The 23,821-nt window shown below is 47.9% G+C and overlaps 1 protein-coding gene across 1 annotated transcript in view; it reads right to left on the reverse strand.

Moving 5' to 3' along the window:
- The window catches only part of FANCA (FA complementation group A), a 37,664-nt gene extending 19,690 nt beyond the window's left edge, over positions 1-17,974 (reverse strand). The window contains exons 1-20 of the mRNA XM_064519844.1: positions 17,892-17,974; positions 17,235-17,341; positions 16,215-16,287; positions 15,558-15,700; positions 14,835-14,930; positions 12,567-12,640; positions 11,303-11,415; positions 10,469-10,551; positions 9,967-10,000; positions 7,557-7,623; positions 6,848-6,960; positions 5,806-5,882; positions 5,179-5,320; positions 4,457-4,590; positions 3,374-3,484; positions 2,826-2,921; positions 2,666-2,725; positions 1,091-1,179; positions 592-652; positions 454-503 (exon numbers count right to left, since the gene is read on the reverse strand). Coding sequence (XP_064375914.1) covers positions 454-503; positions 592-652; positions 1,091-1,179; positions 2,666-2,725; positions 2,826-2,921; positions 3,374-3,484; positions 4,457-4,590; positions 5,179-5,320; positions 5,806-5,882; positions 6,848-6,960; positions 7,557-7,623; positions 9,967-10,000; positions 10,469-10,551; positions 11,303-11,415; positions 12,567-12,640; positions 14,835-14,930; positions 15,558-15,700; positions 16,215-16,287; positions 17,235-17,341; positions 17,892-17,943 — 1,775 coding nt within the window. The 5' untranslated portion in view covers positions 17,944-17,974. The remainder of the gene's footprint in view (positions 1-453; positions 504-591; positions 653-1,090; positions 1,180-2,665; positions 2,726-2,825; positions 2,922-3,373; positions 3,485-4,456; positions 4,591-5,178; positions 5,321-5,805; positions 5,883-6,847; positions 6,961-7,556; positions 7,624-9,966; positions 10,001-10,468; positions 10,552-11,302; positions 11,416-12,566; positions 12,641-14,834; positions 14,931-15,557; positions 15,701-16,214; positions 16,288-17,234; positions 17,342-17,891) is intronic.
- Positions 17,975-23,821: the final 5,847 nt, after the last annotated feature.

Here is a 23,821-nt window from a genome sequence, read left to right on the forward strand (position 1 = left end):
ATCCTACTGTCCCATAAAAACAGCTCTTGAGGCATTAACACACTAAGTTTTATCTTCCCCTTCTCCCACATCCCTTCCCAAAGAAAGGAGTTCTATCACAGCGGGTCTCATCATCTTATTGAAATGTTATATTCCGTAGTATCCTCTAGAGTTTGCATAAAAATATCTAACCTGGAGTCAGAGGGCTGCATGTAATTCCTTCTAGAAAATGGTTTTAAAGCAGCTAGAGGACTAATTAGAGAACTGAAGACATTCATATATGCAGATAAGCTATCCCATCCACAACCTGCAAGGCACAAATGAGCCTGGTTGTGAAGCCACGCCAAGCGGATGAGCCAACACACAGTGGTTTGCAAACAAGGTGTCAAAGCCTCAGATAATCTGATGTAAAAATCAAACATTCTGAAGACAAAGTCCAGAAGCACAGAAAACAACACTGGGAATTCTCAATACCTCTTTAAAGAGTCTATAAAAACCATGTGCACATCTGGGGTTTTAGGGAGCTGCAATAGAAAAGCAGGCAGGTTAGGAGTGAGTCACCTTTCTACAAACACATTTCTAAATGGGAGGATCAGAAAGACAAATACTAACCACACGTGGCCTAAGCAAAGCAGGAAGAAACCAGGAGGTATAATATGGTCGTCTGAAAATACTGAAATGGAGGATAAAGATAACAAAATATTAACAATCCCAAAGCAGTAAATTGCCATTTCGTTACCTCAAGAATTAGTCGGGTTCCTGAAAATAAGAAATATCATAGTAACCACGAATAATCACAGAAAAATATCAAGTTCAGATTAGTCCAAAAATTATTCTTTAGTTTTGCTTTTTAATTTTTATAATAATGGTAGACTCCTCTTGCAGGTATGCATATGCCTTTTTATCCACTGCAGAAAAAGCCTCAATTTAGATGACTACTGAGGAAGTGGATAACATGTAAAGAATTTCTCAAGTCTTCCTTTGCTCACATGCTTAATTTTACTTCTGCTTTGTTATTTTGATTTGGACTCTACTTTCCTTTTCTTTTCTTTTTTAATTTCTTTTTCTTTATTTTTTTTAAGTTAAAAAAGTTTTGAGAAGCACACAGTACCTGGCTTCTATTACAGACGTTGGGATCTTCCTCGTGTTTTCAAATATCTGAATGGCCTTTTCAACATCACGGAGTGCCTGGCCCTGGGGCTAGCTCACACAAGTAGCAAGGAGAGAAAGATGTTGTGAGAAATCAATGATGACAGTCATCTTTCCTGCTGGTTCTGTAGGGTTAGTAATAGTTGTCTGTGCTGTGAAGGGAAGTGACTGAATAACAAGAACTACCTGATATGCAAAGTAAAATTGAAAGATAGAAAAGACGGGGCCTGAAACATCAGCCTGCCTTGATAAGGCTCTCCTACATAACAGCTATTCTGGGTCAGCCCAAACATCCGTGTAGTTCTGCGTCCAACTCCTACAGCGAGCAGCGGATCCTCCTGTTTAACAGCCCTCCGTGGGGACAATATCATTTCTGTTCTGAATTAGTTGTATTGTTAAACCTGTTTTATTTCATACACTTTGAATTAGGACCAATATTCTTCACTTCCAGCCCATGCTACTAGAACTGCACTCCACGCAGAGGGACTTTGGCCCTGGGTTTCTCTTTTTCAAGCTGTAGGACACCTTAAACTGCAACAACTTATGGCAGTTTCTTAACTGACAAACAGATCAGACACACTTGGAAGAAATTAAATGAAATTTTCACTTGGGAGTTTCAATTCAGAGGACTAGATTTCATTGTTGTATATTCACTTACCCTAACACCAGCCTGTATTTCATGTACTTCAGTTAACTGACAGTATAAGCAAAGAAACTACATTTGTTGTCTCCTGTCCTCCTAATCTGCCATACTGTTTTAGCTGGTGATCCAAATATAGAAAGAAATGCAATTCAAAAGGAACAACAAAGCCAAAAGTTCCCCTTCCAACTACTATTATTCAATATACAACAATGAACAAGAAAGAGTGAAACTGCAGTCTGTAGATCCCTCCCCCCAAATCTCCTTTAAATAGGAACATTTTGAATACAACACCAAACAGGTGCTATGCAGTATTGAAGAGAACTGAGCATGCTTTCCCATGCAGTCAAATCATTAGGTGCAAACCCACACGGGGGAATGTCACCACTGTAACTGGTTGGTCTACTGGCAGCCCAGTTTCCTGCAGATCCGTGCTCTGCATCTACCCATCTCAGTAACCTCACTTCCCCTCAGCATACAACACCTTGTTCCTTACATCCTTACAACCTCTCCTTGTTCCTTACATCTCCCCTAAATTCTCTGACAGAATCTTCCATTTATTTCATATATCCCACAATAGAGGATGGGGAAGAGGCAGGCAGCACTCTGTGGCTCCAAACAACCCATGCTGACTGGCTAGCTAACATAGGTGTTGCTCGGCCAGAAGCTGCCTAACTGTTCAGTTCCTCTGCAGCCTCCCTCTGGAAATACTCGTCAGGGTCTGTCTGTCCTCTCTGCAGGACTGGTTTTCATAAAACATAGGAAAAGTTTCCATATTTGTGACCTCCAAGCCCTCTATCTTAAAGCTGGAGATCTGGCAACATGCTCAAACTTGGAGGGAATGGCAGACAGGAGGACAACATAAACATAGCTGATTAGAAAACTTTCAACTAGTACCTGCACAGATTCATCTGTGGAAGATAAATCTTCATAGAGCCCCATGTCTTCTATAGCAACCTGTGTGAGGTTACAGAGAGATGGACGTTGTCACATTGTCACAGCCACTATTTTGACAGATCTGGAAAAATCTTTTTTCAAACAGACAACTTTTACTAACCTTGAGGTCAGCCAGTCTGGTTTTAGCCAGAGTGATGTACTCCAAGAGGATAGACCGATGTTTTGTTGGCACAAAAGGGGGGTACATTATATGGACCTGAAATGTAATGTTCAAAACAAAATTTGCCATTTTTATAGGAAATGACTGTCAACTCCTGATTCATTTTTACACTCATTTACCTCAAAGATTCCCCAAAGAGGACAATGTTATTGCCTGTTATACGAAAATCCAGTTTCATGGCAAATGAAACCTTTTCCCAACAAAAATCACCAAAGTGCTTAAACTTAGCTGCGTGAAAGGAATTCACCTTCTTGTCGAGGAAATAGACTCTTGTACTAGCTTTTTTCAGGGGGAAAATATTTTGAGTAATGTATCAGAAGTAATGCAATTATTATAATAACAATAATAATATACTGAACCTAGTCAAAGGTACATAATGCAATTACTATAATAACAACAATATGTTGAACCTAGTCAAAGGCACAAATATGTTAAGTGGTGCAGTTCTGTTTCAGTCTTTAGAAAACAACCTGTTAGCTGCTTCTCACCTTCAAGTATGGGGCTGCTTCAAAGGGTACCAGCTCTGACAGGAACTCAAAAAGGAAGACCAGCGCCTTCTTACTGCTCCCATGATGACCCCCAGCATTCCCAAAGGAAGCCTGAAAGACGGAAAACGACAAAGCTTTCTTTCGGTGGGGAGAGAATCACATCCCAGCACTGTGTTAAACTCAGCACAGAAATCTCAGCTATTATAGACTTTTTTTTTTTTTTTTGAAATAAAGAGACACTTTCTGGAGAAAAATCTCTGGAGAACACTTATAGAAGTTTCCACAGAAGTTTTTTTAAGTTTCTTTTTCGATTTCCAGAAAACCTGCTACGTTAAACTCAAAGTTCATACTGATGTGGTACAACAAGAACGTTTATAGTAGTTAAACAAGCAACACCAAAATGCCCCAAAGGACTGAGATTCATCAGAGAACAGCAAACATGCAGGTTTCTACACAGCATTATCAGGGCGTTATAAGGAAAATAAGCCAGTCTGAGACCATACAAAACATAACTAGTTTACTTTCTGATACCTCCTAAACACTTTATCAACAAAGGCTCATGTGATATTTGCAAACTCACACAAAGCAATTTACAGTATGAAGTATGCACTTGTTTACAACTAAAAGCTAACGACCCATTATCTATAAGGTCAGCAAACATACCAATTACAGCTATATGTATGCATACATCCAGGAAACAGGAATGCTTCACGTGCAATAACCCACAACTTACGCAATAACAATACTGCCGTTCATCGAGATACCGTAATACATACAAAATTACAATTGTAACAGGAATGACACATCTGCATTCCTGACCAATAATTACAGAACTCAAGAGCGATGTGAAAGATGAAAGAAGGGGAGACCAAATAAAGCCAAGAAAATATTTCCTTTGCAAACACAAAGGAAGTAATAAATATTAAACTATTCCTAATACCAAGATGATTGCTTGTTACTTTTTTTTTTTTTTAATTCCTGGCTGGTCTTGTCTGACATTAGCCTTTTCCTGCCTAGTAACACACTCCGTATGCGTTTCTTGCATATATGGAACAAAGATCACTATGCCTCATTTAGTCTTACCTTAAACCATTCAGAGTAAGGCATGAACACAGCAGGGCCCTCTAGAGCAGCCTGACGAGCTATCAGGAATGCAGTGATCATATTTTCCATATCATAATTTTCAAAGGCCTTTATCAGCAGACAACTCAGTAGATCTAGAAACACAAAAATAACAACCTCGGACTTCGCTCTTGACAATTGTGCTGGAATTTTCTATAGTAAATGAAGACAAATATCTGTGACGAAACATCTGCCAGGAAAAGGAGGACATGCATTGCAGCTTGGAGAACCTTTGAGACTCATTCATATCTTTTCATGCATCCGAAAGGCATTTTCAACACTCAGCAAGTACTCTAGGATTTCAACCTCCAAGAGTTGCGTGGAGTCCGGCAATTAAATAATCAGTAAGATACTCAGAAAAACAGGGTCTGACAGTAAAGGTGAGACAGAAGAACTAAGCTTCAGTAACCACTACTTCAAATGAAGCTAGTTTTTGAATAACCATTCTTTGCTGTATATTAAATTTGAGAAACATCAGGCACAAGGTTTAGCACTCATGTCACAGCTGACTTTGAATACCTGAATGGAAAGGCAGAGTTCCTGTTGTTCCTTCCCCTGGGCTACAGGAATCTCAAAATAGCAAGTACAAACCCAACGCTACACCAGTCAGTGTGATTTCTCTGTTCAGTATCTGAGAAGCAATGAGCACTTATTAGCTTCCAAGGTTACAAATACCTACTTACCTTTGAACAGCTGCGCTGCTTCAGCCTGGCAGATTACCAGTGTGGAAACACAGGAGAGCACATGCTGCCAGTTCACTTCATGAGCCTCCAGAACTTGCTGCAGCTGGCAGATCGACTCCTTTGCACTGAATGCCACAAACAGCTGGAAGATAGTGATAGCAATTTGCTTTAGCTATGACATATAGCCTTCTGCAACAGTGAAATACACAGTGAAGATTAATATGCAGGTGCCTTTTGCATGATTTTTGAAAGAGACATCTTGCATGCATGTTTCACATCAGCTTTCCTGGGCCAGATACCTTTCTGGTTTTGAACCTGAGCTGGCGAAAATAAACAGCAATCTCCACTTTTTTTTTCAGAAGTGGCATCACATTCTATAACAGTGAAAATCCACATCTTTCATTATCTTTGTTCTCATCAAGAACCTTGCACGAACAAAAATCTCTTTAGTACTTCTTCTTCATGCTACATCCTGCCAGCAACTCCTGGCAGCTGATTCAGATTCTGCAAATTTTTAATAATCCCATTTCTGCCAGAGAGCAATTGTAACAAAAGCAACAGAGGTTTTCAGAAATATCACTGAATATAAACCAATATAATAGTGTTTGAAAAAACAGGAAGACATACTTTGCGATATAAGGTAGTAAGCAGTGAGCAAGTTCTTGTAAAGGTCCACTCTCTCTGCATATGGATGGCATCAGACACTGTACCCAGAAAGAGAAAAAAAGTTTGCTCTTCAGCAATAGATTTAAAAAACAAAACAAACCCAAAATACTCCAACACACACATCAAAACACAAGATTTCCCTCTAGCTTTGACAGCCAGATACATTGCAAATTGCTTGCCGAAACCTTCCTTGCCCGTTCACCTTTGGAACACAGGCTATGGAAACAGGGACTCTGCCATTTCACTCCACTACTGTAATCTCAAAGCCATTCTGGAGCTCATATGTTCATAGGCAAACATAATGAATGCATGCACAGAGAACCAGCAAGGAGTCATTTTGATAATCTCTTTCAACTGGAAGCCAGCAATGATGATACAGGTCTTCCATCAACAGGTAAGTAGCTCTAGATCATAGTTCAGAGTGATTATTTTACCAGAGATTCTGCAGCTCAAACATATTTCTTCCTAAAAACATCAGGTTTCACAATTAACAGTCACAGACTAGAAACCTTCCTGCCTTTATACCTGATCTACCAAAATGAACCACAAAGACACCCAGTCAGCAGAGAAGGACCATGCTGTGTGCTTAAAACCAAACATGCAGGGGCCAGTTTATTCTACCCCCGAGCTCTGCGGTACCAGCTCTCCCACCCAGCTTCTCGACTTCTTTGCCCAAAACTCCTCTCAGAACTCAGAACTCTCCCATGTCTGCCAGTAAAGACTGCCATCAGATGTCACTCCAAGCATCTGTTCATTACCCATGGGCTGAAGCTCTGTTTGAAAGAACCGATTTATTCATCTAAAGCCCAGAGTATGAATCTTTGGTCTTCTCTGGCGCTGTACTTATACAGCTCCCAAGGACAGAGCCGGAGAGTCAGGCAGCACCACCGGCTCGACATCCCCCAGGGCAGACCCATTCGGTGAGGCCTCAGCGGATGGAGCTCCTGACCCACCGCAATAATCAACCCTGGAGAGACAATTACTTCTCCCCACCGATTCCTACCTTTCAACAGAGGGTTGTAGGTGAGAACCTCAGTCAGCGTGTGTCTAAAAAACTGCTGCAGGGAATCAGGATGAACTGCATTTTTATACATTGTCACATTGAACACATTTAGCCTACAAACGAAATAAAGAAATATTCAGAAACAAAATACAAGATCCATGATCAACAAGGTACTGATCATGACTGACTCATTCTTTCTCTACATCTATCTTATCAAACTGCCAGAGAAAAATACTTTCTTTTATGTATTTTTAAAGTCTATTGGTTAATTCATCATTATTAAGCTATCATATTTACAAACTTGAAGCAAACGTACACCCCTGCACAGGATGGGAATAGAGGCTAACATGTACAAAGTGCTTAGACAAAATGGGTTTGGAAGCAAGAATTCGAGGAGGAGCTGATGGCACCTTCCAGGTGTTTCTGCTCAGAAGTAGGGTGAGAAAAGCTGACAGGATAAACTCACAGCATGCGAAGAGGGGACTTCAAGATTAGTTCCAATGCTGCCGAAAGACTCTTTAGTGCCTTACGTACATCTTATATGCACCGTCACTTGGTTTAGTTACTACATTTTATTAGGGAGGAGAATACTAAATATAAGTGGCACTGGAGAAAGATGAAAATAGACATCCACCCAGTTTCAGTAACTAGTGTAACAGTGGACAAGAAAAATCTTCCTGACATTATGCAGAGGAATATTGTTTCTTACCAGCACCCCATAGCTTGCAACTTGGAAACATCTTCCTGCTTCTCTTTACCAACAGCATCGAGCACCCCTAGTATCCCAAAGAAATCAAATGAGAGAAATGGAAATGGAAGGAACTGTGACAATACAACATGGAGAAACTATGCGGAACGAGCAATCCGTGCATCTTTAAGAAGGTGACCCCATTAGGGAAATGGGCAGAAGCCATTCAAGGTCATTAAATTCTTATGAAAATTTCTCAAAGCAACATAAGGGCTCAAAAACTATTAACACTAACCTTGAACCACTTCAAAAGCATCCCCAGGAACGTGCTAATAATTAAACCATCTAAAAATGCACATGAATTAATATTTAATTTCCAAACCCAATCCTAATTGTGCAGTGCATCTGCTAGTGTAAGCACTGCAAAGCTGCACTCCAGAAGAGAAAAAACTGTCTGGAGGCAGGGATTTCCACAGGTAAGATTTATATTAACAATCCCTTGAAATCATGTTCTTATCCACCCACGTCAAACAAGCAATGAGAGAATGCTGCTGTGAATGCCACACATTTGTAACAGCAGTGAGATGTCACCATGTTACATTTAGTGTTACTTAGCAGCATTTCTTCAAAAGCTAGGCCTGCTCCTAAATGACTGGCAGAGTTCAAAAACACTAGCAGCTTGCACAGCATATTGCCTTAACATCAGACTACACAAAGCCCATGTGCTTAGAGAGATCCTTCGCTTTACACCCTGCGGCAACAGCAGTTTGGTTTCTTGTCCCATCCTACCTTCAAAAGCCTCCTCTTTTAACAGTGGAAAAGGTTTGGGGACGAGGGGGGGGTTCTTTAGGACTGTCTCAGTGAAGCACTCTGAAATCTACTGAACCGAGGCAGCAGAATATGTGTCCCTCACGTGCCTTTTGGAAGGCAGTCCACAGCACTAATGAGCAATACTCTCCTCCCCTGCAGAAGAATACTTCAAGGTTAAGTAGGGGAGAATAGAGAAAAGGAGATAAACTCTGCTTATCCTTAGGCACAGGAGTTCACTATAGCAAGATCGTTAATTTGAAGCAGAGTGCTCCCATCCTACTCTCAGCCTGTCCTTCTCCTCCTGTGAATGTCTTTATGAATCCTAAATTATTTTGCATAAAGCATCCTAATGTTCTTCAAAGCAGCTGATTAGTTATTAAGTGAAACCCTTCAAAGGTAACCCAAAAGTATACACTAACAAAAATTCTTGTATAAAACTTGCTTCATACATTTTCACATGCATAGACCAAGCCAGTCAGCAGCAGCACAGGCTGTTCGAATGAGAAGGTCATATGAAGAGCAGGTGAGCAGACTCAGACCTGCGACTCCCAGCAGCTCTTACTGCTTCCCTTTTTAGAATTACTCTGCAAGGCGTGTAAGGCATCCCGGTCTACAGACAGGGCTCTCTGGAAGACAGGGCACAAGGGATCAGGCTGCTGGTGCTCACATGGAGAGATGCAGAAGGCACAGCAGTAGCCCTTGTGTTACGTCCTGGCTTTCAGTAATTTTACAACAAAATGAAAGCACTAATTTTTACAGTAGCACTGAGCATGTTGCTAAAACTTGCCAGCAAGAAAAGTGGTAAAGCACTGTCACTAAGGAGACAGAAAAGCAACCACAGCCATACAGTAGGATTAGACTTATATCCTGGTCTAAAGCACATGAAGAGTAGTAAGTGAATGCTTCCTCTGCAGACAAGGCTGTTCAGCAGATACAGCAACTTACCACGAAGCTCATCTGTGACACGACAGAAAAAAACAAACCTGATGTGTGTTTAATCTTTTTGCATTAGGATTTGCAATGCAAATCAGGCACTACTATGACTCAGCTCTCAGCAACATCATCATGACTGTCCAGGACGCAACAGGTATATTGTCCCTGGGACAATTCTTGAAGATTGGCCATTTAAAGACTAAAAATATATATTAGATGACTTTGCTCAGCATAAAAAAAAATTGTTTTCACAAACCATTGGTCTGCAAATCCAAATCATGAGTCAGGAATAGCTTACTTGGATGTAACTCAGTAAATTCAACATTTAATGTACTAAGCAGAGTAAATTATCCCAGCTTAATCTCTGCCTTACAATAGATTGGACTGCTTCCAATCAAGCTTGTTTAAAAACAGCTCAGATATCTTTACCTGATGATGCAGCTAGGAGTGTCAAAAAGAGCTAGCATAAAAGGCAAGGAATTATCTGCAGTGTGAGAAGAAACTCACTTTACAGGAGAGAAGGGGAACTAGAGACACAAAGGCAGTGATATAAATATAATGCACAATACAGGAAAAGCACCCTAGGCAAAGGACTTCTCCAAGCCCTTAAAGATTTAGCAAAGAACAAGGAATGTAAGTCTAGAAAGAACAATAATTGCACAAAGTTACAGATAACAAAAACACTTACATGTCAACATTCTTTGTAAAACAGCATGACAGATCTGTTTAAAATTGACAAATTAAGACCATTTAGTGTTTAGAAGAGCTATAATTCTATGCAGAAAAGGTAAACTGACTCAAAAATTGTTATCCCTTTTACTTTAAAGATTAACTTTTACCACAGGCTTTACTGTAGAAGAGATGCAACAGACAGACAGACAGACAAGCATTTTCCATGTTTATCAGCATTCCATGCTTCACATTAAAATGGAAAAAAGCAATCGAGGTGAAACCAAGGAAGATAAAATGACAGGCCCTTGACAGGTCACCTTGGAGGAGCTTTCAAAAATAAGAAAGAAAATCTCTGTCCTGGTTTCACCATTTCCTCCTCACCCACTCCAGCACATGGGACACTGCCCTTTGATTGTTGCTCTAAACTCAGATTTATTCATGTTCAGCAATGCACAGACATATACAATGGAACTACTCTTTTAAATAACCATTTGTAAATAGTTTAATTTTGCCCTTACATGGGGGACCTTCTTGAATTCCAACTTCCTTCCCAGTTCCGAAGTTTGCTGAAAGCCATTCTGAAGAAACATGATCACAAAGTCTGCAAATCAAGGAATTGGTGCTTCAGCATCCTTTTTCAGTAAAGATATTCTGCCCTGTTGCCTCCCCATCAGTCTCCCAAAAGGATTCATGCCTGAAAAGCATCATTCTCAATACAGCACAGTCAGCAAGTCTGCTCAGTTCTCAGTTACTTCTTGGAGTAAAATCACTCCCGGCAAAAAGACCCAGAAGGATCAATGACAAATGCCACATGGAAACTTTACAAAAAAAGAAAGACCAAGCAATTTACAGCTCTCACGGTCTATTATCACTCATCACTGTAGAACTCATACAGATTGTACCTGACCAACTGCACTAGTCCAAATGTCTGACTACAGCCCTCCTATCAAATTGCTTAGGGATTTTTTCTGAATCGAAATGCAAAGTAAATAATAGAAAACGATGGGACGGGGGGAATGGAATTGTTAAGCTTTTCTGGTCCAAAAAATCCTGGCAGAAGTGCCATGCTCTTGATTGAGATCATGCCCCATACACCTTGCAACTACACTTGCTTGTGATACCATATTATAAAAGGATATAGAAATTCAAACCAATTTTTGCTGATGGGAAAGAGTTTGAAAAATTCACCAAATATAAAAATATACTCCCCTCACTGAAACCATGCAAGAAAAGAAGGCAAAGTGAGGCCTCCGTTCTCATCCCTCTGAGCTTCTGACTTGTACAGCCTGCTGCAGACTCCGAAGATGAGCAGTCTGACCTCTACTTTACCAACGCCCAGTTCAGTGCCTTGCCTGTGAGAATGTGCCCAGAACGCTCCACATCCTGGGAGGACTCTTCTGTCTGCTCACAAAGGCCACAAAGGCTGCTGCACAGCCACTCCACCACAGCAGGAATGTCTGGGTTGCTGAGAACAAAAAAAAGCATATTCAGTTCAATACTCTTATTTTTTGTGATGCTTGGTTTCTTTGCTCCATCATCTTCTTGGACGCAGGAAAGGGCAGAGTCCCACACAGATGGCTCTAGATGTGGCATTTCATTTCTTTAACTCGGGCCACCAGAGCTTTATTTGCTCCATAAACGAGTGTAAAACAAACACATCCAAAGAAAAGGAACTCATATTTAAACTGTGTGTTCAAATACTTCCCCATCTCTGACATTAAAATATTTCCATTAAAAAAAATTGTTGGAAGAAAATATTATAGTTCTCATTTCTAAGAGACTAGGATAAAAATGTTTTCAAAAATCAAGCTCTTAATCTCTTTGGTTTCTTCAGATCTCAAGTACGGTGAGCTCTGAAGGCTTTTTTTCCCCCCTCTGCAGGCCTATTAACAGACTAATAAACCAGTATCAAAGGTCTAAAAGATCACTGTAATGTTCCTTTGTCATCATAAGAAAACAACCTGGACTCTACAGATAATAACTGATTTTAGCTGCTAGCTCCATATGAAAGGGCCGTGCAAGGTTAAAAACCAAACCAAACCAAACCCAAAAACAAAACACCCCCCCCCCCCAAAAAAAACCCAAATCCCACTGTTCAAGAGATTAACTCTGCCAAACCTAACTGAAATGCTGGCTTTATGAAGATAGAAGTCCACAACTTCTGCAAAGCAAGACCTCTGGTCAAGACCAGCCTTAATTTGTACTGACTAAATAAGAATTTCCAAAGCAGATCGCAAGGCATGGGCAGGGGGACTGAAAGCTGAGTTAGTGATTCCTCTCCCGCAGGACAGGGTAACTATCTATATGCGGCCATCGGTGTCAGTGAAACAAAACGCTACACAAAACATTACCTAGAACAGTCTTCGGTGGTGGTTCACACTGAACCATTTTGCTTCACACTGCAACTGATTCGGCAACCAACGAACAACCAATTACCCCATCCTAAACCATGCTAACCCAGGGTAACCTCTCAAACCCAGGATAACTGCTTAAATCCTGCTAATCTGATCACTTGCAAGCACCTGACTATATTCTTAGTCCAGAATACTCATGACTAATCCCTGATTACATTTCAATAGGTTTTAAGAGACTGCAAACCTATAAACCTCTGCTCACCTCTCCAGCAGTTCTTCCAGTCCAACGATGCTGCCTCTGTGCAGCTGCCACACAACTTCCAGAAGTGGAGGGGTCTAACAGAGTGCCATAATTAGGTCACAGAGGATAACTGACAGTTAACATTAACATTTTGCTAACATAGACTACAAAACCCCATCTAAATTCCATTTATTCAGACTACTCAGGGCTTACTAAAGCTGTAACAAATGAAATTTCGGATGCGGGAAGATTACATTTGATTTATTCCTTCCTGCAAATTTTGAAGGGTTGAGAGTTGTAGACACACCAACATTTGAAATTTTCATGGTCACATAATAAATAAATCTGTCTTTGCTGTCTCCCTGGAATAATCCTGATCCTGCACTTTCAAAGGTGCAGTGGCTACCCCAGAAAACAGGTAGTATCACTAAGTTTCAACTCTTGTTAATTCAGATTCAGAAACAGATTAGAGAATTATCACTTAGCCTACTGACTGTTTAGTCTCTGTGAAGCGAGTACGATTCTCTCAAATCCATTTCACAATAGGAGATTACAGAAATAGACACTGCAACTGTAAAAGCAGAGAGCGCTATGGACAGCAACAGAAGAGTGAACACCACTTCAAAGGTCCTGCTCCTAAATGCCAGGCGAGCCAAAAGCAAAATCAGCACTATGCTGAATTTCAGCGTGGATGAGGCAGCTGCCCTTTCATGTCGTACTGAAAGGCATCCCTGCAGCTCCAGCATGGAACAGTTTGTCCCTGGATGATGCCCTGTGTCAGCAAAACATGAGCCCTAGACACACCGGGAAGGGGGAACAATTCCCCTCCGTTCCAGCCTCCCTACAGAAACGCTCCAGTCTAGAAACGAAGTCATCCAAGGGCACTCTCTTGACTCACGAAAGAAGAGGAAGAATTACTTGGGAGTCTTGGGGCACACGAACCATTCAGAAAAAAAGCCCCTAGCTTTCCACAGGAACTAGTAGCTGTTTCTTAGCATGAGCCTAGACTCCCCCGCCTACACTTTGTCTTCGAGAACCTAATCCTTTACTGTAACTATCCCAATTACACAGCAGTACTTGATTTCTATGTCTACCTGAGAACAAGCAGATTTTATCAGCCTGTAAAACACACTGGATTCTATTTTCAGCCTAGGATTGGTTATTTGAGACTACAAAATGCCTCTTTATCCAGGCAGATCAGAATCTTCCTTCTTTCCCACCAGAATAGTGAGTAACCAAAATTGTCCTGCTCACAAAAAGCCCTTAACTCTTGTAAGAGCAGAACTTATCATAAGAAAACAAACTACCCAAATCAAATCAAGACAATACCTTTGTGAAGCAACACAATCTGCTACCTACTATCACGTTTCTCCCAAACCATTTGCTCCATGAACTCACTCAGGCTTATCACAGTTCCCAGATAAATAGAGCAGAGAACCAAAACGCCAAAGACACACCGAACATTGCTGGCAGAGAACGTAAAAGACTACGAGACTGTGTCATCTCACAGCCAGCTGGGGGATTTTCACTGTCCGGTTAATCGATCTGGACTGCTTCACCCAGAGACCATCTGATGGAAATAGTAGGCACCACACTGCAACAATAGCAGTAAGTCAGTGAACTAAATAGGAAAGAAAATCATACACCTCAAAGTTTCTATTAACTGCACTGTCATCTCAGGTGAGTTTAATCCCACTACCCACGCTGCAACGTACAGACACTGTCTTTGCCATGCCCCTTCTGGCTTGCTAATGAAAGCCAGCCCTGCTCAGTACAAACAGAAACAGTTAAACATCTCCTTCAGAGAGGCGAGAACGCTGTTTGCCTAGCTCCAAAAAAGCTAAAACTTGACAACCAAGATACTGTCAACTTTCCTTTGTGGCAGTTTCTCAGTAGAAGCAGCCACACAATTTTAATGATTCATTTGTTTCCAAGTCTCTGCTAAGTCCTCTTCAAAAAAGGAAAGCCTGCTGCAGAGTCTAGGAAGCCGCCAGTGAACTTGTTTTTAAAATAAATAAATGAAAACAAGAAGCCCTACTCACACTTCAACATATTTAGAATTCAGCTCATGCTTTTAAAAGCTCAGAACCTCCTCTGTACACAAAAAAGCCATCTCTACCAGAAAAAGCCACCACAGGAAATGGAATGCAAGTCACAGCATTTCACTAGTCCATTTCAGAGTCATCCCTCACTTTCACTGGACAAGAGAGCTGAACACATCCTACTGGATCCCTCAGACGAGATCTAACGTTCTGTAACACAGCAATGTTTCTGTTGCAGAGTTCTTACCTTCATTTTCCACATTTCTTGACAGAATAGCGAGCGACAGAACACATTGTTCGCCAACAAATCCTTGACCGTTAGAAGCAAGCATGACAACCTTTTCTGGAATCACACCCAAAAATAAAGCAGAAATAAAAGAATGTGTTATTTACAAAGGGAATTAAAAACCCAGTTTGTCACTTTTCCCTGTTTACTGCTTTCTGAAGGCTTGAATAACGGAGGGAATTCAAAGGCAAGGCCTGAAACCTTTCATTTTAAGGTTGAGTTAAAGGCAGCCAGGCTGACAGCACTGACATCTGGTAACTGCTCAGAGGTGACACGTACCAGTAGTCACGGCACAGCTTTTGCACAGAATAACCACAACCATAGCTCGCTACATTGCAAGCTGAGAAGATTATCAGATAGAACAGATAAAAGAGACCAAACCACGCCAGAGAAGGTTGAGCTATGCTAAAAATGGTAATACAGTATCTGCTTAGACAATTCCATCTAACATTGTAGTCTAGCAACAGACAGAAAACTTCATTTCCAAGCTGTCAAAACCTAGCTGCTTTCCTGTACAAGACAAGAATGCCATAGTTCTTTGAGCATATCAGATAAATATATGAATAATTGGCTGCTCAGGTGCTGTATGTTTGCTGACTTTATCAAGAACAGGTAAACTGGGTTTAAAGTCAAACTTAACAATACGGTTTTCTTGAAAAGCTGAATGCAAACTTTCTCCCTTACTCTCTGTTCCAAGTTCAGCAGCGGTGCTTGAGAGGAGCTTGTGGAAGCCTGGCAGATCTGCTCGATGTTGGTAACAGCATTTTTGGCTGCCAAGATTGCTGTGGGTACACCCAATCTTGAGGCCTGTTCCTGCAGAACAGAGGCTGAAAAACAAAGCAGAAAGTTGACAGCATAGGAGAGAAAAAAGCTTTGAGCACATGATTAGGAACAGAGAAGTCCCAGGCCTTAAAATTCTTCCAACACTGATGTCATTTATTGCACTGGGAAATCAACTTTATCCCCCTGTATCATTCCTTTCCTGTACATAAAACAGTGGCAGAATTACCAATACCATAGAGGTGGAGCATCCTTGCTAAATAGATTTTGCATTTTAGCCTTCCATGGCTCACAGTGACATTTTAAAATAAAATATTCAAAGATCTGACTTTGCCAGGCATGTCATCACTGGACAAGTAAGGAACAAGCAGTTTAGAGAGAGACAAGGAACAGCGAGAAGAAAGTAAATTTGGATTATCAAGAGAGGAAAAAGGTGGGATTAAGCTTGCAGAATGGTGAATAAAAAGGGAAGGAAATGAAATGCATTTAACAGGTAGAAATGCAGTACATAATGAAACATTAATTTCCATTTCTGCCTCCAGCAGATACTCTTTCACTCACCTATGAATGATTCTGACAGTACTTTCCGGTGCTCTATGCCACTGTCTTCAGCTGGCTTGACTGAATCTTCCACCTGGAAACAAAACAAAAACGTAACAATCTTATATGTCTATTTTGCACATATATAAATATATTCCCTTAAAAACTTACTTAGCAGCTGTGTCATTCTAGGGGGCTAAAACAATGGAGATGAAATCAACACCTAGCTCCTACATGGTCCTGATAAGCCAGAGATTTGGGCACTTTATAAGGGACACAAGTACAGCTATCTTCGTTTTATGCAGAGAAAGTGAGATACAGGTCAGCTAAGCTACTTGTGCACAGTCACGCAACACAGCAGCAGCAGCACCGGGAACGGAGCTTCCAGCTTTCAAGTCGCTTCTGTGAAGCCGCGCTGGCCACAAATATCTGAGGAAACGTTGCAAAATGCGAGACCCTTTTCTAGTTCAGTCTCCATTTTTTCTAGAAGACAAATATGCTGTAGAGAAAGAAACACCCCTATGGCTGAACTATGGGAAGTACCTGAATTGTCTGTTCAAGCTATCGAAATCAAAAGCTTTCTCCAGCGTGTGAGAACAAAGTAGATCACTGTCAAGTCAGAAGTTTGGCTCAAGCATCTAGGTAGATATATTACACAGGTTTTCATAAGGACAGTTAGTCACGTTAGTCAGAAAAGGTTGCCAATCCAGAGAAAACCCTACCACATTCTCAATAAACCAGTTCCAACACCAAACAAAAGGTGCTGGATTTCCACTTGTCCAAATGCCAACAGGCCCCAGGCTTGACCATTTTTCATCCGCAACAACAAAATGTAGAGGAATAAAAGAAAAAAAAGTCTCATTTCTACAAAGACCTCTAAATTTCCTCTTACTTCTACAGTGCTGTTTCTTTTCACTTATTGTAAAAACAGTGTTCCTCAGACATTTGTTTTATGGTTGCACTAGAAGGGACTGGACGGAAATCTGTCTGCACCAGGAATCTCCCGCCTGACCATTAAGTCGCCGGCCTGCCCGCTCTTACCTCCAGGAGGAGGTCGTTCAGGTTCAGATGGCGATCCAGAAGGTGAAGAGCAGCTTCTTGGAGCTCTGCTCCGCTCCCAAAGGCGCTTTTTCGTTTCCTGGCTCTCCCTGCTAACAAGTTTGGATTTCCTTTAAGGACCAAAGCTAGTTTTGGCCCTGGCTCAGCCAGACCTCCCGCCAACGCCTCCCGCCAACGCCTCCCCCACCCATGGCACGGGTCACACACGCGGCCCCTCGCAGATGGGGCGACGGCATTCCTGGTGCCCACGTTAGCCATCATGGTGACCGGAGTGAGGCTGAGGAGGGACGTGGGACGTCTCCTCAGGGGCCTAATGCTGCCACAAGGAGCCATCGGCTCCAAAAGCCCCTCGGCCCAACAGGCTGCCCAGAGACCCTGGCACGGGGCCGCAGGGAGGCTGCTGACCGCAGGCAGAGGGAGCCCGAGAGGGGCTGGGGCTCGGGGGGCTGGGCAGGGCCTGAGGGGCGGCGGCGAGGCCACCACAGCTGAGGGAGTGAGGGGCTGCCGGGGTGCCAGGGGCCGCGTGGGCCACAGGAGGGGCGGTGGTGGAGGGCAGAGCAGGGACATTCACCCCTCTCCTGTCCCTGCACGGGGAAAAGCACCAGCCCGGGGCCCAGCGCCGCCCCGGCCCCCACCTACCCAGCAGCTCCCGCAGCCTCCTCCCGCCCGGCCCGCCCGCGCCCGCCATCATGGCGGCCCCTCCCGCTTCCCGCCAAACAAACCCGCCCGCCCTGCGCCGCCATTGGCTGCCCGCCGCAGCGGGGCCGCCGCTGCCCATTGGCTGGAAGCCCGGGGTGGTCCCGCCCGCTGCTCCCCCTCCCGCCATGTTGGTGGCGGCGGTGCTGGGGGCCGCCATCTTGGGGAGGTCCGCGCTGGGGGTGGGGGTCTCCTTAAAGCCCCATCTGCCGCCATCACGCGCGGGTTTTGGTGGGGCACATGCGACACAGGGAACATTTGTCCCCTCTGCCCACCCGGCGACTGCGCGAACTCCCCTGCGCTCCCGGGAGCCAGGGGGGCCCACAGCCGGAAAAAAAGCAAAATCGCTCCCAGAAACGCGGCCCAGCGCTGCAGTGCTGACGCGGGGGTGGGGGGGGGACACCCGCAGGGGACACGTCTCACTTTGTCCCCTAGACCCATCTTGTGGGTAGCGGGGGAGCAAAAAAAGGCGTGAAGGAAACGATCCCGCCCGAGGGAGCGGGGATGGGAGGAGGCCCAGGGAGACCTGGACCTGCCCTGGGTGTGTGGGGCCGGGCAGCCTCCCGTGGCCGTTGCAGCCTCCCGTGGCCGTGGAGCCTCGCGTGGGCCCTGCAAAGGCAGGAGGAGGTGGAGGAAGGGACCCCCTGGCAGAGGCGGAGGGGAGCTGGAGCACGGAGGCGCGTTGGGAGTCATTACAGAGCGGAGGGGAGCTTGGGCAGGGGTTAGAGGCAGCAATTAGAGCGATTAAGAAGCCGGAAGGCCTCATCTGCGATGGAGTGAAAGATTTGCATTACTAAGGAAAGGAAGGGGCCTGCCTCCAACCGCCTCGGAGATAAGCAGCAAAGAAGAAAAGGGATTATTTGGCAAGGTTCAAAGAGATAAAGATGATAGGATGGAAGCAGGGGCAGGGAGAGGAATTTCGGCTGGGGCTGGAGGGAAGTCACCTTGCCTGCGAGCACTTTGAGGTCCAAGTTTGCCCATTCCCAGGGGATAGCTGTGCTCCAGCCAGGGGTCACGGCGCAGAAATTTGGGGACACCTGCGGGCTCATTCCCTGCCCGCTTCGTTTCTGTCTGATTTGGTGCCAAAATGTAGCTCCGGATCTCCCGTGGGCCAGGACCCGTGTTGTAGCCCCTCGCGTGGGATCCGCCAGCCCGGCCTTTCCGCGGCAGCCGCTGGGTCTGCCCTGGGTCTGCCCATCCTCACGCTTCAGGCCAGCGGAGCAGCTCTCCGCTGCGTGAAAATCTAACAATAGATTTCTCTGTTTTTAATACTCCTAGCAGCTTTCTGCAGCCTTACTGGTTTACTAGCTTGCAGTGAGCAGCACTTTGCTATATTTAATCCTGTATGTGAGGTATCCTGAGTTAATGCAGTCTGCCCAGAGAATTGGTTTTAATTAAAATATTAATGAAGACGACTCTGGAAAGGAAATGGAGCTTTACCAACTGCTCTGTGGTTCAAGTGTCTCTGCCTTTCCAGCCCCCAAGCCTTCCCAGTGCCTCCGCCCAGAGACCCTGAAGAGGCAGCTTTCTCCGGCCGGGCAGCGCGGCCAGAGCCTGCTGGAGCCGCTTGGAGGGCAGGACCAGCACCGAGGCCGTAATCCGAGAGCCGTGTCAGCAGAGAGGAGCAGGGAAGCCCTCGGCTTCACCACCCCTTCGTTCAGCCGCAGAGCGAAAGGCTCAGGGCCTCCTTGTCTTTCCCTCCCCCTTTCCCTTGGCCTGGTTATTGGTACCTGGCCGAGGGGAGCGTGAAACCCTGCCAGACCGGAGACCTCTGCAATAAAACTGACCCTGCGAGGCAGACGGCTCTGTGGGATCAGGCCCCATCTGCTTTAGCACTGTGCGTGTGAGGCACAGCGGCCTGGCAGGAACAGGCTTGTCTGCGTCCCGCGTCCTCCCGGGCTGCACTCGAGGACGGGGCTGGCCAGCAGCACACGCAGACCGAGACTGCTTTAATCGAGAGCAGAGATCCGGGCGCGCATGATGCTCCGGAGGGACTGCTCAGCGCGGCTCGCTCCGGCAGGCCGGCTCACCTGGAGCTCAGGTTTCGGGATGCTCCAGAAGTTAATCCATGCGGAGAGGAGACCGGGGAGTTCTCGCCAAGAAGCCGTGTCCGAGCAAGGGACCAGTCCCGCACGTCCCGGGAGCCAGGCGCTTGCTTCTGGCTGCGTCTGCGGAGGGCGAGCAGCACGCACACCACGAGCTGACTTTGTAAAACCTTCTCTCCTTTCGTTGTCCAAGTTTATTGTGACACCTAATGCAACGGGAACATGTGCATCTAACCCCACAGGTGCTTTCAGCAGTCATCTTTACCTCCTGTGGCTTTTTAAGGATATTTTTTGCGTACGACAAATGAAATCCATGTGAATGTCTTACCTGAAAACACATTGCGCGCAGCACGCGACCCTGCTGCCGGCTGCCCCGGGAGCCGCGCGGGGAAGGACTGCTGCCCTCCGCCCCGGCTGCCCAGCCGCCTCTGCAGCGCGTTGTGCCTCAGTGCAGAGGGTGGCAGGAAGCAGGAACATCTCACACTCCTGTAGCACTTTGTAACCTTTTCCCAACCTTTTCATTTTTTCCTATTTCTTTTAATTGAATTTCCCCTATGCACATACGCGCTTTGCTTTTGTTTGATTTTTTCCAAGACGGTGGCTTTTAATTATATCTTGATTCCATATTAATTACAGTTCTACCCAAAGCAAGGGCTTTGTGATGATTCAAATGTATTCCCATTAATCCTGCAGGTTGGGTTATCGTCGCCTTCAAACACCCGGCATCTTTCCTGCTGTCCCCGACGGTGCCGCCCCGGCTGAGCCTGGAGGGCAGCGGCAGATGCCTCCAAACGCGACGCGGAGCAGGAGCCAGCAGCGGGCTCAGCGCCACGCGTACCCCCGGCGAAGGGCAGCACGCCGAGGCTTCCTCCCTCCAAAGTCCCGTCCAAAGCAGGCTACAAAGCCGGCTGATTACAGGGTAAATGTCGCATTCAAATCTCACCCAAGTGTGCGGAAAGCGAGACCCGGACCTGAGCGTCACAGCCCAGCAGTGCCGTGTTCTCCTTCTCGGTGCCGGTGGGGCTCTCTGCAGCCGGCTGGTCCGTCCTGCCCCTGTTCCCACTCCCCATTTCCCCCATCGGCTCCGTGGACTGCAGCGGAGCGGAGTTGGCGGGCGCTCCAGCGCACTCGGACAGCCGGGACAAGCCCTTGTCCCCCCGATGTGCCCCGTGGCACCAAGTGCACACGCTGCCTTGCCTTGCTGCCGCGTCCCGCGGGGAAGCCGTGGGGCAGCTCGCGCCAACGGGACCCGCCGCGAGCGGGGCTGGGCAGAGCGAGGCAGCCGAGCCCCAGACACAGCACCGTCCTTGTTCCGCACTTCCTTCGGGCAGGTAACGATGGAGGAGCTTAATGGACTCGCCCCCACGCACCCGCTCCCAGCCCAGCGGCCGGCGCGTTCGATAACCCCACAGACGCCTGGAGACGTCCGGGCATCCCTGTCCGTCCTGCTGCTTCCCCAGCCCCAGCACGCGTGTGTTGGTTCCAGCGTGTGCTCGTGGGTTAGCAGAGCCGAGACGGGGCGGGATGATCCTTTATCATGAAAATGGGTAGCTCATAATGACAATTCACTCCAGCTGACCTTTCGCGGCGGCCGCTGCTCTCTCTGCTGGCCAGGACTGCGTCTCCGGAGGTATCGCCCGGTCCTCCGGGAGGGAGAGGGTCTGCAGGGCCCTGCCGGGTCGCTGGGTGCCAGCCCCGTTTTCGGGCACGGTGGCACAGCACGGTGATGGCACTGATGACGGCATGGCATTGCCGCCCGTCCTGCACCTCTGGGCCATCGGCCTCCACTCGGAGAGCGAGAGAGACTCCGGCTGCCCTTCTCGGCACTTCCCTGGCGGCTTCTCCTGGTTGTGGTCATGCCAAAACCACACTGCAGCGTAAAGAGCTCTTCTCCTTCGCCGCTTTTCCTCCCTGGCGTTTTTATGGTCACGGCCGGACCTCTTCTCCCCCCGCTCCCCTCCCCTCTGCGCCATCCTCGCAGCAGCCTGTCCCAGCGGCTGCACCAGCAGCACCGCTTCGCCGGCGGCATCGCCCACCCGGGGCTGCACCGTGCTGGCAGCGGCTTGCGCATCGCCTCCCTCCTGCCAGGCTCTCCGGCCAGGCGAGCTGGGATTACCCTGGAAATTCCCACTGCTGCCGCTTGGGCTTGAGCTGCTGATTTTCAGCCTGTGTCTCCCGCGCCGGCCGGGAAGACCTGCTCCTTCCCGGGTGACCTCCGGCCACCGGCGGTGACCCAGAGCCGTGCGGAGGCCACGCACGCCAGGCTGCAGGTGCAGATACCCGGGGTGGCACCGCGTTGCAGTGTCACCCAACAAAGCTGCCCCGGAAAGGCCTCCGCTGCCACCGAGGAGGAGCAGCAGCAGGATTTCCCCGGGGGACCCCCGGTCCCGGGCGCCCTCGGGGCTCCCAGAGCTGCGGTGTCCTCGCAGCCAGCAGCCCCCAGCTCTGCCGGCGCGTGCCAAGGCCGGGGCAGAGCCGTTGCCCGGGACGGGCTCTCGGGAGCTAATCGCTCCCGTGCTGGTCCGAGGCTGAGCCCCAGCGGTGCCCGTGCCACGGCACTGAGGTGGCAGTGGCCGTGCCGCAGCGCTGAGGTGGCCAGACCGGAGCTTTTAGGTGGCGGTGGCCACGCCACGCCTGCGTGGGGCTCGCCAGGGCGGTGCTGCAAGGACCGGGCACGCCGCCCTGGCAGGGTGCCTCGAGGTGGCAGGTGCCACCCTGGTCCCCGGGGCCCTGCCTGCCACCACCCACCGTGCAGCTCCCTCGCACCGCAGGCCAGGGGACAGGCCATGGCCCCAGTCCTTCCAGCAGGGCTGTGCTGGGGCAGCGCTCAGTGCCCTGCACCCCGATCTGCGCCGGCATCCTGTGCCCTGCACCCAGTCCTGTGCAACGCGCCCTGCAGAAAGCTGTGTGCCCTGCGCCCTGCGTTCAGTCCCGCGCCCTGCGCCCTGCGCCCAGCCGTGCGCCGGGTCCCACACCTTACACCTTGCGCCCTGCATCTTGAACCCGGCGCCCTGTCCCGTGCCCTGCGCCTCGCGCCCGGCTGTGGGCCGTGTCCTGCACCCTGCGCCCTGCACGCAGTCGTGTGTCCTGCGCCCAGCTCTGGGCAATGCACCCTGCGCCTGGAACACGCTTCTGTGCCCCGAGCCCTGCGCCCGGTGCCCTGCGCCCACTTCTGTACCTGCACCCTGCGCCCTGCACCCGGTTGTGCGCCCTGCACCTTGCGCCTGGTTCTGTCCCGGGCCCGGACCCTGCACCCTGCCAGCCCGGACGGGCCGAGCCGAGCCGAGCCGAGCCGAACCGTGCTGAGCCGAGCCGAGCCGAGCCGAGCCATGCCGTGCCGGGCAGAACCAAGCCCAACCGAGCCCAGCCGAGCCGTGCCGTGCCAGGCAGAACCGAGCCCAAGTGAGCCAAGCTGAGCCGAGCCATGCCGTGCCGGGCAGAACCGAGCCCAACCGAGCTGAGCCAAGCTGTGCCGTGCCGTGCCGGGCGGAACTGAGCTGAGCCGAGCCGAGCCGAGCCGAGCCGAGCCGAGCCGTGCCGGGCGGAACTGAGCCCAACCGAGCCGAGCCGAGCCGTGCCAGGCGGAACCGAGCCGAGCCGAGCCGAGCCGTGTCGTGCCGTTCGGCGCCGCCGCGGTCGGTACCGCCCAGCCCGGGGCGCTGCCCCCGGCGGCGGCGGCGGCGGCGGGCGGGGCGGGGCCGCGCCGTGCCGCTCCTCGCCGCTGCGCGCCGCCCCCGCCCGCCCCATGCCCGCCCCCCCGAGCGGCGGCGGCGGCGGCGGCGGCGGCGTCGGCGGCGGCGGCGGCGGCGGCGGCGCGGGGATGGGGCG

Source organism: Dromaius novaehollandiae, chromosome 13 (assembly GCF_036370855.1).
Source record: "Dromaius novaehollandiae isolate bDroNov1 chromosome 13, bDroNov1.hap1, whole genome shotgun sequence".
NCBI classification, from domain to species: Eukaryota; Metazoa; Chordata; class Aves; order Casuariiformes; family Dromaiidae; genus Dromaius; species Dromaius novaehollandiae.